We start from the raw sequence: 12,658 nt of genomic DNA, 5'->3' as shown, positions 1-12,658 counted from the left end.
TTTCCGGGTTGAGCAACACTTCAAAACTAACAGTGTAATGAAAATATCCGACAATTGGCGAAGAATCGCGAAAACGTTCTATTTATCTGTCTATGCATCGGCAAAACATGGGGAGAATCCAACGAAGTGGTAAGGCAGACTGGAAGGCGGACGTGCACTCCCCAATAATGAAGTTTCATATTGTTTTAATCACACACTCACACCTACAACAGTGGTGCTTTTCGCCTATCACGTAGCCTACGCCACGACAGTAACTCTTCAGTAATGTTCATGGTCTTCGCTTATCGTAATATTTCGTACAACTTGAACGGCGCGCTCTTTCCACATCGGTATCTCTCGTTTTTTTGCCTTTTATTTCATATCGTAATGTCATCCGTGTTTGAAACACCACAATTTATTTGTAGCCGCTGTGAAAGTAGCCTATATTAAAAAAAAACCTAAACATCAATTAATAAAAACATGTATCAAAAAGGGGCGTGTTTAAAACAAGTTTTTTGTATTTCATTTTTATCATGTGGACAATCCTTATGTGTACAGGAATTCCGGCACTTTGTTTCCGATTAGTCTTCTGGCTGCAACCTCCCATCCTTTCAATGCAATGATGTGGGTCGAAAACAAGCATCGGACAGCATCGACATTTACTTTACGGGTGATATATTCATTGCTAACTAGTCAATCAATTCGTGTAACACCTACAGTGTCCTACAGGTAAAAGGAAATGCTGGTGCTGATGGCAGCGGTAGTGATCGGACACGGAGTGGATCCGTGAACTTCGGAAATTATCGGTTACAATATCAATCTCACTGCATTTATAGCGCGAGTGATCCTTCTATCAATGGTGTATTTTACTATATATCAAATACCGTGGTATGTGGCTACGAGTAGGACCTATGGAGAGACATTTTCGTTCCTGCATTGAATAATGTTTCAGGCCTGGAATTCCGTGCCGCCGACTTCGTTTGTTCGATCGTCATGGTCTTCAACTACTGACAATTACGACCATTCAGTACAAGCTACAGGTCGTCCTCGTTCAATATTGATGGGATATATGCTGTTATCTAAGTAAGAATATCATAACGAACAATATGCCACTTTTGCTGAAAGTTAGACCGCAGAATTGCTTGGAAACTTACTGCACTAGCTGAGTTTGTTGTATCCACTTAATCAATCTTAGATGGTTCTGCAACTTCTTCTATTTTTTCATACGACGTGTTAGTGCAATTAGTATCAAGAATTGTGCAAATTGTAAAGGAGTAATTTAAAAAAAAAACTAGATATTTAACTATTTCTAGTATTGTTCTCTGCTTGATTTGCCTAACAAAGAGCTTTGTGATGGATTCGCTGCATCTCAATGTTATGTATGAGTCAATGGCTTGGCAGCCGGAAGTTCAACAACCCCAGCCAAGCACGACAGTACCTGAACTATATTCAAATAGATCGCTTGTTTGACTCACTGTCGTATAAATTTGAGGTCCTATCCCATTTCACGGACGGCCAGGTGAGACAGCCGAGAAGTACATTTTCACTGTGTCATCTTTTCGGGCTATTGATTTTGTCACCAACAGTGAGTTTTGCTGCAATGCCTAGGGCCAAGTCTGCTGATCTAGGGTTTTGGAGCATGGTATTTTATATGTTTCATGGACTATCGCTCTGCTATTTGGCTTATTTCTGCTCGAAAACGCTGCAGGAGCTGACAGCGAAATGCTGTCATGTAGGTTTCAAGCCAAAAGAACATAAAACTGTATTCATGATCGAATGAATGCGAAGAATCAAGCGAAACAAGTATATATCCTGCAAGTCTTGAACTGTTGGGGTATACAACGGAACCTACTATGTAAAACAGTGATTCCCAACCGCGGCTCGAAGGTCGCCTTCTTGCTGCTCTGATTGACCTGTAAATATGCCACAAAATATAATAGACGACAGTTTCTGCTTGTATTATGAATAGGTACAGTCAATTTCTGTATATGAACGCTAAAATGAATGATATTAGTTATGTTTAAAGTCGTCAAAGGCCGCTTTTGAAAGCAGGGAAAGAGAATTCCGGCAGACTATCGCCAAACGCATTCATGAAAAGGCCTACCCGTACGACAAGGATAGGCATATATCTGGAGTTCTGCTGGTGATATACCTTTACATATCGTCTCTGTGAAAAGTAAATTTCGACACAATTTTACTAACACCAAAATAACGGCTCATAGTCAAGTATTACTTGCAATAAGTCAAACATTACTCAGCTGGATGGTAAGATCCGGAGCCGAGCTTTTCAATTTTTTTGAGCCCCATTCGCACTTTTTTTTGAAAAATAAATTTCATTTGCACAGACTAACCGAAAATTGTTATACAAAAAGAAGATGAAGATATTTAAAAGCATTTTGTTCAGATGTGCAACAAATTGGCTACTATGCAGCTTTTTTATTATTATTATTAATGAAGAGTTTTAAGTGTCGACCAAAAATTATACCCTTTCCGGTCCATACTTTAATAATCTTTTGAAGGGGTTAAAATTTGCGTTACAGTAACTTCCAAATGTGAGTCTGTAATAATGGTATTTACTACTATCCTCGTGCCGCGCGCTAATCGAACAGTTATTACGAGAATATGATGATGGTTTAGCGCAGGGGTGGGCAAACTACGGCCCGCGGGCCGCATGCGGCCCGCAACACCGTTCTGTGCGGCCCGCGAGAGTCTGAAAAAACTTTTTAAAAATATTGATAAAATGGGTACTAAAAGCCGAATTAATGCAGTGACTTGATTAACTTTTTATTAGTATATTTCACCATGATAATTCTAAGACAGTTATTCTCAAACTAGTGCGCACGCCCCCCTGGGGACGTGAAAGCATCTGAAGGGAGGCGCCAAGCTGCGCTTTACAGAAAAAATTTTCGCGCTCCGCGCGATTTACATCCAGTTCAATGATATTGCTCTGTCTTTAGTCAGAATTACATCTACAAATCTCTCATCCACAGTCGTAACCTTCCATGCCATCAAACTACCCGTTAGGTTTGCTAGCAACCTGGTTGCGTTTTGTGATATGACGATAAGGAGGCGCAAGATCTTTCACCACCATAATTGTCTTAAAAAGTTTGGGAACCACTGGTCTAAGGAAAATACTTAATATCACAGCGAGTTAGCTGCAACGAGATTGAAATAATTTGGATCACGAGAGGGATTTCAGATTGGCCACTCCATTTTTAATAATTTCAGTGTTGTGCTGATAAAAAACGATTCAGGCGTGTCTTAGGTAGGTTCGTTGTCTGTATGCGTAGAATTGGTGTATTTATATTTTATCCACACATAGTAGAAGCGTGTTGATGCTAACATGGATGCTGTCAGCATTGTCTGTCCTGGAACTGAACCAAAAGTGGAATTGGCAAATCAATGAGCAGATCGCTTGTCTCAGATTTAAATTTCAATCCTGTTCTAACAATCGGCTCAACCGACTTTGATCTCTATAGTTTTGACAAATTGGTTATTGAGGTCCTACAGCCTATGAGATCTCACCACTATATATGTTTCTGACGCGTGTACGATATCATCAATGCAATGTTTTGTTTGGTTTGTTTTAAATACGCATAACTGTATTATCTCCATGTCCTCACTATATAATCAAATATCAATATTGCGTTTTGGTTTATAATCCCCATTTTATACAGTGCGGCCCGCGAATGGATTCAGATGTTGAATGCGGCCCGCGAGCTCAAAAGTTTGCCCACCCCTGGTTTAGCGAAAGAAAGCAGAAAGTCATCTTGACGTCCTTTTTTCAACCTGTCGCAGTCGCAGACTGGTTGATATACTGTAGGGTTACCATACGTCCTCTATTAAGAGGATTTGTCCTCTTTTTGACTGCTCTTTCAGTGTCGTCAAAGGACGACCAAATGTACTCTTTTTTTGAGATTTTGTCCTCTTTTTGGGGAATTTTGTTTAAGTATAGAGTAAAATTGGAGAGAGATACAGTAAATCCGCACTGAAGTAACGCTCCGTTGGCTATTTCGGAGCTGGACCGGTAAGTTCACCTTTTTTTAGTCAACCAACTGATAATGTGAAAAAAAACTGTATTTTGGAACCTGAGTCAGAAATTTGACCTTTTTTTAGTCAACCGACTAATAATGTGAAAGAGAAACAGTATTTTGGGACCTAAGCCAGGAAGTTGACCACGAAGTGGGAAAAAATTGCCATTTTTTCAGGATTTTCCTTCGGTTTTGCAAGTCTGAAATTTTTGAAAAAGTGTCCTCTTTTCAAATTTCCAAAATATGGTAACAATAAGATACTGTATGTCTGCCGCTACACCAGTTTCCAATCCAGGCTTTTGGTTACGTAATAATTATAGTGCGAAAATGTTAATTCACTACGGCTTGTTAGAGCTACGATTAGTAGTGCGTCGTAAGTTAACCAAGATTTTTACGATTGCGTCTCAACTACAACAATTACACCGTCCTTGAATTTCCTATTAGGTTTATTTAAATTATTCCACGTCAGAAAAATTAACAATTATTCACGATTTTCATTCGCACTCATCCGGATTTTTTATTCGCACCACCTTCGTCATTCGCACTGGAATTTTTTCATTCGCACTTACCGTCACACAGGTTGAAAAGCACTGATCCAGAGGTAGGCAAGCTACATTTAAACTTTCGTTATGAGTCGCCTGCGTGTTTTCATGCGGCCCCATACATACCCTGAGGCTTGAAATGCCGCCCGACATCATAAGAGGTTGGAAACCACTGATGTAGAACCTCAAAATATGGGCCCCCCTAAAACTCCAACAGTTACAACTTAGCGCAGCGGTTCAGGGGTTAGGGGTTCAGCGGTTAGGGTTAGCGACCCCAATGCGGTTGTTTTCCCATCCTCGGGGGCAGTGCTTTTCAACCTGTGTGACGGTTCGCACTAGTGCGAATGAAAAAAATTGCAGTGCGAATGACGAATGCGGTGCGAATGGTGCGAATGAAAATCACGAATGAGTGCGAATGACGAAGGCGGTGCGAATGGTGCGAATGAAAATCCCGGATGAGTGCGAATGAAAATCGTGAATAATAATTGTTGATTTTTCTGACCTGGAATAATTCAAATAAACCTAATAGGAAATTCAGGGATAGTGTAACTTTTGTTGTTCCGACGCAATTGTAAAAAACTTGTTTAACTTACGACGCACAACTAATCGTAGCTCTCACCAGCCGTAGTGAATTAATATTTTCGCACTATAATTATTACGTAACCAAAAGCCTATGGTTTGGAAGCTTGTGTAGTGGCAGACATACAGTATATCAGCCCGTCTGAGCCAGCGACAGGCTGGAAAAATGACGTCAAATTGACTTTCTGCTTTCTTTCGCTAAAAATCATCATACTTTCGCAATAACTCATCGATTAGTGCGAGGCACGTGGATAGTAGTAAATACCATCATTACAGACTCACATTTGCAAGTTACTGTAACGCAAATTCTCACCCCCCCCCCCTTCCACTGTTATTAAAGTGTGGACGGCATATGGTATCATTTTGGGTCGACACGCTGCCAGAGCTATCCGTTAATATGTAAATGTAATATTTGTTGAATTAATTCCAAAAAATCCTGCCTTAGTTTTTACATATCCAAGGTCACTGTGTTGGGTACTGTAGCCAATAAGCGAGAACACGCAGAAAATATGGCTCTATCATGAGAATTAATGATAAGATTTGTCCGACTGGTTTTTCTGGAATACATGGTCGAAGAACGTTGGGATGAACTAGTTGGAACGAGTTCAAGCCACTCATTTATTTCGAGGCCAACCACTTCTGCTTCGGGGCACATGAAGACGTAAAGTTTTGGCCAACAAACCGATGATACAATGCGGTCCCAAAACATAAGAGTGAACGATGCTGAATGGCCAAACCATATTCGATATGGATATGCTCCGTTGTCGGCACGGAATAGTCCCGTTCTTGCAATCTGAGTGGACAGTGGTACAACTGCGACAACCAGAGGAATTTAATTCACCCTAATTCGAAATCGCGTGCGTCAGACATATTTTGTAGAGCTGTGCTGGATAGAATTGTGGTGTGCGCGTTCTGTATGTCATACAGGTCCGTAAAATCATAGCATACTATTGTAATATTCAAAATGAATTCCTTTACATGGGTGGGGCTCGGATCGCGAGATGTCACAAAAACTCAGATTTCGATGGTAGTTTAAAGGTTCTTTAACACTATAAAACTGTTATGAATTCTCAAATTAGATTGAGTTAAAAAGCAGAACACATATAATCGTGAGTTTATCTGCTCTTCCCACATACTCGCGAGACAGAAAATGGGAAATCGAAAAACAGTATCATAAGGTAGCGAGCTCTAATGTGCCTACTCTTTTTGATCGTTTGTACCTTATTTTCCAAGACATAAGGCAAAATCCTCAACACAAACAGGTGGGTTTTTCACCCTCTCGGCATACTAGAGCTTCCTAGACCTTTTTTGTCAGCTCTCAAAATCGATTTCTTCCAGCAAGCATGTTCACTCGTGAAAAATACGTTGTATTTTTGATAGGGGTGCAGAACAGATTTTAAGACCGGGCCATACATGCACTAGTAAACGTTCGTATACAAAAGCCAACGACTTGTCAGGCCGAGAAGGGTCTTAGTGAAATAGTTGAAATCAAAACGAGCGAGAAGAGTAGCCTTGTTAATGAGATACTACACTTGATAGCTGAAGATACATAGTAGCCAATTTGTTGCACATCTAAACAAATAAATGCTGTATTTTTATCTTATTTCGTTTGGTTTGTGCGAATGAAATTTATTTTACCAAAAAAGCGCGAATGAAGCTCAAAAAGGTTGAAAAGCAATGCTCTGGGGTACGGATAACAATCGTTCCAAAAGACCTATATAAGTTGATATATTCTTGATTAACTCTTAATCAAATGATGGAGGTTGACGTGTTCATAATTGCTATTGCCGCGCAGATAGTCGCCATGCTTCACACGTAGACCATGAGTGGGTCTTGGTGAAGTGACCACTTTGTTAAACCAGCACGCTAAATTGAGAGGTGGGGTCATGCAACATTTTCCAATCGAAATTTTGAGTCGCGAGTCGCGTCCATAAAAAGTTGGGGAAACCCTGCCTTTTAGTATACGTGATCGGGTTTTATGGCAATATCCGGCGCAGTGTTCAAGATTTTCAGATGTCAGGATATCTATGACTAAATATTTGATATAAGTACAATCTTGCATCATTGCTTTACTTCTACAGATCTGGAGGCACTGATGTTTCGCAAAACGAAATAACAGCGGTTCTTCGTAAGACAATGGAAATCGTTAGCACGTCAGGTGAATTCTTGCCGTTGGCATACATTACATTTAACAAGAAATAGACATTACTGAATGCAGATATTCTCGTCAATTTTTCTCAATCAAAACCCCTTTTGTTACCTATTATATAGGCCTATTAAAATTTAGAGTAGAAGCAATGGTGCCCAAGTTCTTAAGTTAAAGTTATGGAAAAATAGTTGGATATAAAAATAATTGTAATTGAATATTGTTTTTAAATATGTTTTGCATAGTCAGGTGTTTACATACTCGAGCCGTAGTAATTATAAAACATCAATTCCACCAAGACGTAGAAATATCCCAGCAAACCCCGTATCCCATGGAGTTACTTGTACGTCCACAATTGTTCCCACTGGTCCCACCTCCCACAGTTAGTTACGGAGGACTTGCTCAGTAAGTCCAACATTTGACGCCCTCTTATGCAACTCCGGGTGACTACCAGAGGAAGTAACTTTTAGAATGCTCCTATGCCAGTCACTAAAGACCATTCCAGCGGATGTCATAATTGTGTGATACCTGGATGTCACATACGCAGGAGTTGGTCAGGACGTCCGTACTCGAAAATCGTTCCTATGTAATGAAATGTGCATTATTGTGCAATCAATGCGAAACAAGTTTTCTGAATACACACATGATACATGTGAAATCCGTCGTAGTCAAAATCAGGTCAAAATATGTTTTATACATCTACCGGGTATATTATACCAGTAATGCATGCGAAAACTTCTGTCATGAAAACTTGATAATCGTAAAGGTGCGGAAGATCACTCTCCCACCAAAAATGCTATTATAGTACTTCGTATGTATCGAGTAGGAAGTGTAGGTAATTGTAACTTGCAATGAGTGAGGTAGCGCAACGTCTTCGGTAGGTCCGTCGATAGCGAGTCGCGTCACGTCCACAGTAGGTGTTATATTGTCCACCCACCGCAAATGTTATTTTGGTACACCAGGTACATTACATATTCGTTTGACGTTCCGTCGGTGGTGTTTGTATTATAGCATGCAGTCGAATGAGTGCAGTCAGTATTTGGTTGTATTAAGCTCGCCTTACTGGACGCTGGGCGGTGCGAAACCTTAGTGGTCCAACCATAATACTATCCAATCACTGTAATCACGAACCGAGGACGAGTATGGCCGCCAGGCCTTCATGTAATTGATGGCTCTCTTCTCAGGCACAAGTGTGGTGGCGATAAGGGTAAGTGGCCGCAGACGCCCCCTTTTCAAAGCCAGCCGCATGCACCTTCTGCTTAGAGAGAAAAAAGAGGGAAAAATGCGAGCAACCGCGTCGGGAAATCTGTGTCCGGTGACACAGAGGACTCAATAACGGGGGGAGGTTTACTGCGGTTCCTCCGGACCGCTTAACAAAACAAAAATGCAGTCGTTGCATGCGGCCGGTGAGGACGTATTTTGCGGCCCGCGGCTTGATTTGAGATTTCGTAAGAAAGCTCAGAAAGCATTTTGAAATGCTGAAATCGACGGCAATGGCCCAAACCCTGCCAAGACGGAGACGCATAGAAAACAGCTTAGGGCAGTAGTTCTGAAACTGGGGGCACGCCCCCTTGTGGGGTCATGAAAGCATTTGAAGGGAACGCGGAGCTACCGTCAACTGAAATTTTTTTGCTCTTCGTGCGAATTCATAGTTATAGTTATTGCTCTGTGTATAATACGGAATTCACATTATAGAATTCTCTCGTCAACATTCCTAACCTTCCATGCCATCAAACTATCCATTGGTATTGCTAGCATTATGGATGCACTTTGGGATATGACGATACGGGGGGCGCGAAAGATTTCAGTATCATAAAGGGGTCATGTCTAAAAAAAATTGAGAACGACTGGCGTAGGTCTTCCCCAGACGATCAAGCTTTACGTAGAGATGGTCTTTCCTCTAGTAACGTATCTCGCTAGCCCCCAAAAGCGTTTTCAGGTATCGAGCACAGCTCAGAGTTCGAAATAAAATGAAATTGATTACAGTGATCCTTTGTTGTATTTTTATTCCTTTAATAAAATATTAGTTCTTTTGTTGTCACTATTACCCATCGCCTATGTTGGCTAACACAGCGTTGTACTGACGTAGAGTTTTAAAACGTGGTTGCCTACATCATATCGATAGTGATTTCAAATTTGAAAAGTGGCCCGCGACCCGTTTTGAGTTGGTGACCCCTGATATACATCAATTAATATTATCTTACAGATAGGTATGTCTGTCGCATACCGCAGAATGCATCTCTTGTTGAACCAATTGTTTACCTGAATGGAAATGACCATCAGGTGCTCACAGGAGTTCCTCCAAACCAAAGACCTTCGACGACTCCCGGTTACATACAATTCCGGCCTTACGACGTGAAAGGAATGCCAAGTGCAATCTGTCCTGCAGTTAAGTAAGCTTTGGAGTTACTGTTTTTTTTTAGTAGAGTTGCTAATTTCAAACTCGACAATTACATTAGGGTTACCATATTTTTGTTATCCAAATTCTGGACGCTCTTTATCGCCCACTAGCGGATTTCAAAATGAGGTATGAGCAAATTGTGGATTAATATGACGTCACACCAGCAAAGCTTTGTCTGTCGACTAGAGGTAGTCACGATCCGGTTCAAGAGTATGTGGTTGTGTGTTGTAGTTTGTAACCTGGGCCGAAGCCACATTTTTAGCCTCTTCCCATCCAAAGAAATACTTGTCTTGAGGTTACTATATGCATCTGGCTTCTATATGCATCTGGTCGTTAAATGATTTGAATGACTTATGTCAATAATTTTGGTTCTTCCATATATTACTGTATAATTTGATCCTCTCTTCGCCCACATGATCAGAGTTAGCAGTAGAGCAGGTGGAGGATGATGACTTCGAAAATGCAAGGAGCGTAATTGTACATAGTTAAGTCATGTCCAAACGGCCTAAACCGACTCTATGAACATACCGTTATCTTGTAATTGCGATAACAAGTAGACTCATTTCTGTAACTGAATGTTATTTTTATTTATTTTTGATCGCAGTTTTGCGAGGGTGGTAGTGCGGGGCATGGACCGGAGCCGGATCGGATATCCGGCCGGATTTTTTCAATTTTGTTTGGGCCGGACCGGAGCCGGATCAGTATTTTTTCTGATACGGCCGGAGCCGGATTAGAATATTTTTGATCCGGCCACAGCATGACTATAGTAACTTGCGACCACAGTGAGAAAATAACCGAGCCATATTTGTAAAATCACTGAGCCATGACCCAAATATATGATAGCTCATTCAATCGCAGCATTTATTATATGACTAAGCATTTATTACCTCCAACATCCTTTGTTTCCTTTGTATGTGGTCGATGCGGGGTCTCCTTAGCGTGCAGTGAGATGGCTAGTAATCCTACTATTATAAGATCATCGAAAATAGCAAACGCTCTGTATGAAGAAGGGAAACTAAACGCGGTTGATGTGGAGGGAAATAAAAGTGAGGTGTGGAAGAGTTTTGCCTTGCTAACTGGCCCTGGCACCAGTGAGGAGGGCGGTGACTATTCAGGATTTTTGCTCTGTCGGCATTGTGGTTTGACATTCAAGCATGACAGAAAGAACAGTGGCACGACACATTTAGCCACTCATACCAAAACCAGATGTAGTGTATCGAAAGTCATACCATCAGCGGGCCAACGTTCAATGTCATCCTTTCTGACAAAAAAGAAATCTGCTCCGCTTCCGACTAAGGCCAAGGTACAATTGCTCAAAGCAGCCACATCATTCATTGTAAAGGATTTGAGACCATTCCGATCTTTGGAGTGTGACGGTTTTGTCGAGCTTGCTCAAACATTTATGGATATAGGGTCGGTTTATGGTCGAATGAATGCAGAAGAAATAATCCCATTCAGATATACCGTTAAAAGGGAAGTTCTAAGCCGTGCTGCACTGGAGAAGGAAAAACTTTCTGTCGTAGTGAAAGCGGCTATTGGCGAATATGGGATGATTGGGCTAACCACGGATATGTGGACTGATATCAAAAGCAGACATTACATGTCACTGACAGCCAATTACATCCGCGAGGAAAAGTTGCACTCTGTAGCAATATCTGCAACAAAGTTTGAGGAGCAAAAATCAGGTGTAAATCTGCTAAATAAAATCCAGGAATGTTGCACTGAGATTGGACTATCTAGCTCTACGCTAGACTGCTGTTATTTTGTAACGGATGACGCAAGCAATATAAGATCTGCACTGACAGAACATCAGAGACTGACATGTGCTTGCCACATGTTGTCGACTGTCCTGCACCACACGTTACAGCCCTCGATGTCCGTGCATAGTCACTGCCCTATAGTTTCGTCTGATACTGAGATGATAGAAAAAGTTTCTGATACAATATCTCGTTGCAAGTCTTTGACTGCACATTTCAAACGTACCGGTCTCAATAGTAAATTGCCGACTGCCTTGAAACAAAGTTGCGAGACACGGTGGAACTCCATGTTGTATATGCTTCAGTCAGTTCACGATAATATGGAACAGGTGATGCAAGTTTTAAAAAATGCCAACGAGATGGGAAGATTGAATTGAATTGACTGGACATTGGTGATGATTCTCATTAAATTTCTTGGACCATTTGAAGAAGCTTCTAAAATTCTTGAAGGAGGCTCGTATCCGACTCTTCATTTGGTGTACCTCTGCTTCAAAAAAATTGAGCGATCTTTGTTTGAAGACTCTTCTGATCCTCCTATTTTGGAGTACATGAAGAGACGTGGGCTGTTTTGTCTGAGAAAGAAGTTTGTAGTCACAGACTTTCACCTGTTGGGGTTCTTCCTGAATCCCAAGTATAAAGCTCTTGTTCCACTAACTGAACGCGAAAGATCCAAGATACACAGGCTTGCCGAACAGTTCCTGATCAACATCAATCAGGAAACAAATTCCTCAGACCAGGAAAATCTAGTACCAATACGTGAGCCACCAAAAAAAAAAAAAAATATGGCGATCTGGACGTTGGCTTTGAAGACTGGGTGGTAGCCAAGCCTGCTTGCGAACCCGAAGAAAATGAGATCTCAAGATACATCAAATACTGCTTTGATGAAGCAACATTGGGATCATTTCATGACGAAGATGCAGGCCTTTTTGATGTAGTGAAGTTTTGGCTATCGCCGCCAATCAGAAAACTATTCCCCTTCCTGCACCGTTCGGCATTAGGTGTTCTTTCCATACCAGTATCTAGTGCTGCAAGTGAACGACTGTTCAGTGTGTGTGGCCATACTATTACAAAGAAACGGGCAGCCTTGTCATCATCCACCCTTGAGGCAATAGTAATATTAAACAGTTCATGTAAATAATAAATCACAGTCGAACTTCCAGTTTTACTTAAGGGTTGGGCTTAATCTTTCAGCTTCCCTAGTTTCAATCAATGTTAGTTACCAA

At 41.1% G+C, this 12,658-nt stretch overlaps 2 protein-coding genes and 1 long non-coding RNA gene across 5 annotated transcripts in view; 2 read left to right on the top strand and 1 right to left on the bottom strand.

Annotated features, from left to right (window-relative positions):
- LOC145442952 (uncharacterized) overlaps positions 1–12,658 on the bottom strand; it is a 418,025-nt gene that overhangs the window by 19,754 nt on the left and 385,613 nt on the right. The gene's annotated exons all lie outside the window — the stretch shown is intronic.
- LOC145442845 (uncharacterized) overlaps positions 1–12,658 on the top strand; it is a 60,521-nt gene that overhangs the window by 37,275 nt on the left and 10,588 nt on the right. For 2 of the 3 annotated variants that reach the window (XR_013916165.1, XM_080320869.1), the window contains exons 8-12: positions 538–649; positions 709–867; positions 932–1,062; positions 7,213–7,289; positions 9,484–9,670. Coding sequence is in view for 2 of the 3 variants with exons in the window: in XM_080320869.1 (XP_080176995.1) it covers positions 538–649; positions 709–867; positions 932–1,062; positions 7,213–7,289; positions 9,484–9,670 (666 nt within the window). In the remaining variant the exon portion in view is untranslated. Of the gene's footprint in view, positions 1–537; positions 650–708; positions 868–931; positions 1,063–7,212; positions 7,303–9,483; positions 9,671–12,658 lie in introns of all 3 variants that reach the window. The other variant, XM_080320871.1, reaches the window with a different exon arrangement.
- The window catches only part of LOC145442828 (sialate O-acetylesterase-like), a 360,699-nt gene continuing 356,355 nt past the window's right edge, over positions 8,315–12,658 (top strand). The window contains exon 1 of the mRNA XM_080320845.1: positions 8,315–8,330. The gene's annotated coding sequence lies outside the window, so the exon portion shown is untranslated. The remainder of the gene's footprint in view (positions 8,331–12,658) is intronic.

Source organism: Botryllus schlosseri, chromosome 7 (assembly GCF_051294905.1).
Source record: "Botryllus schlosseri isolate E-star chromosome 7, Bs_hap1, whole genome shotgun sequence".
Classification (NCBI taxonomy): domain Eukaryota; kingdom Metazoa; phylum Chordata; class Ascidiacea; order Stolidobranchia; family Styelidae; genus Botryllus; species Botryllus schlosseri.
This window is presented reverse-complemented; position numbering and strand designations above follow the sequence as displayed.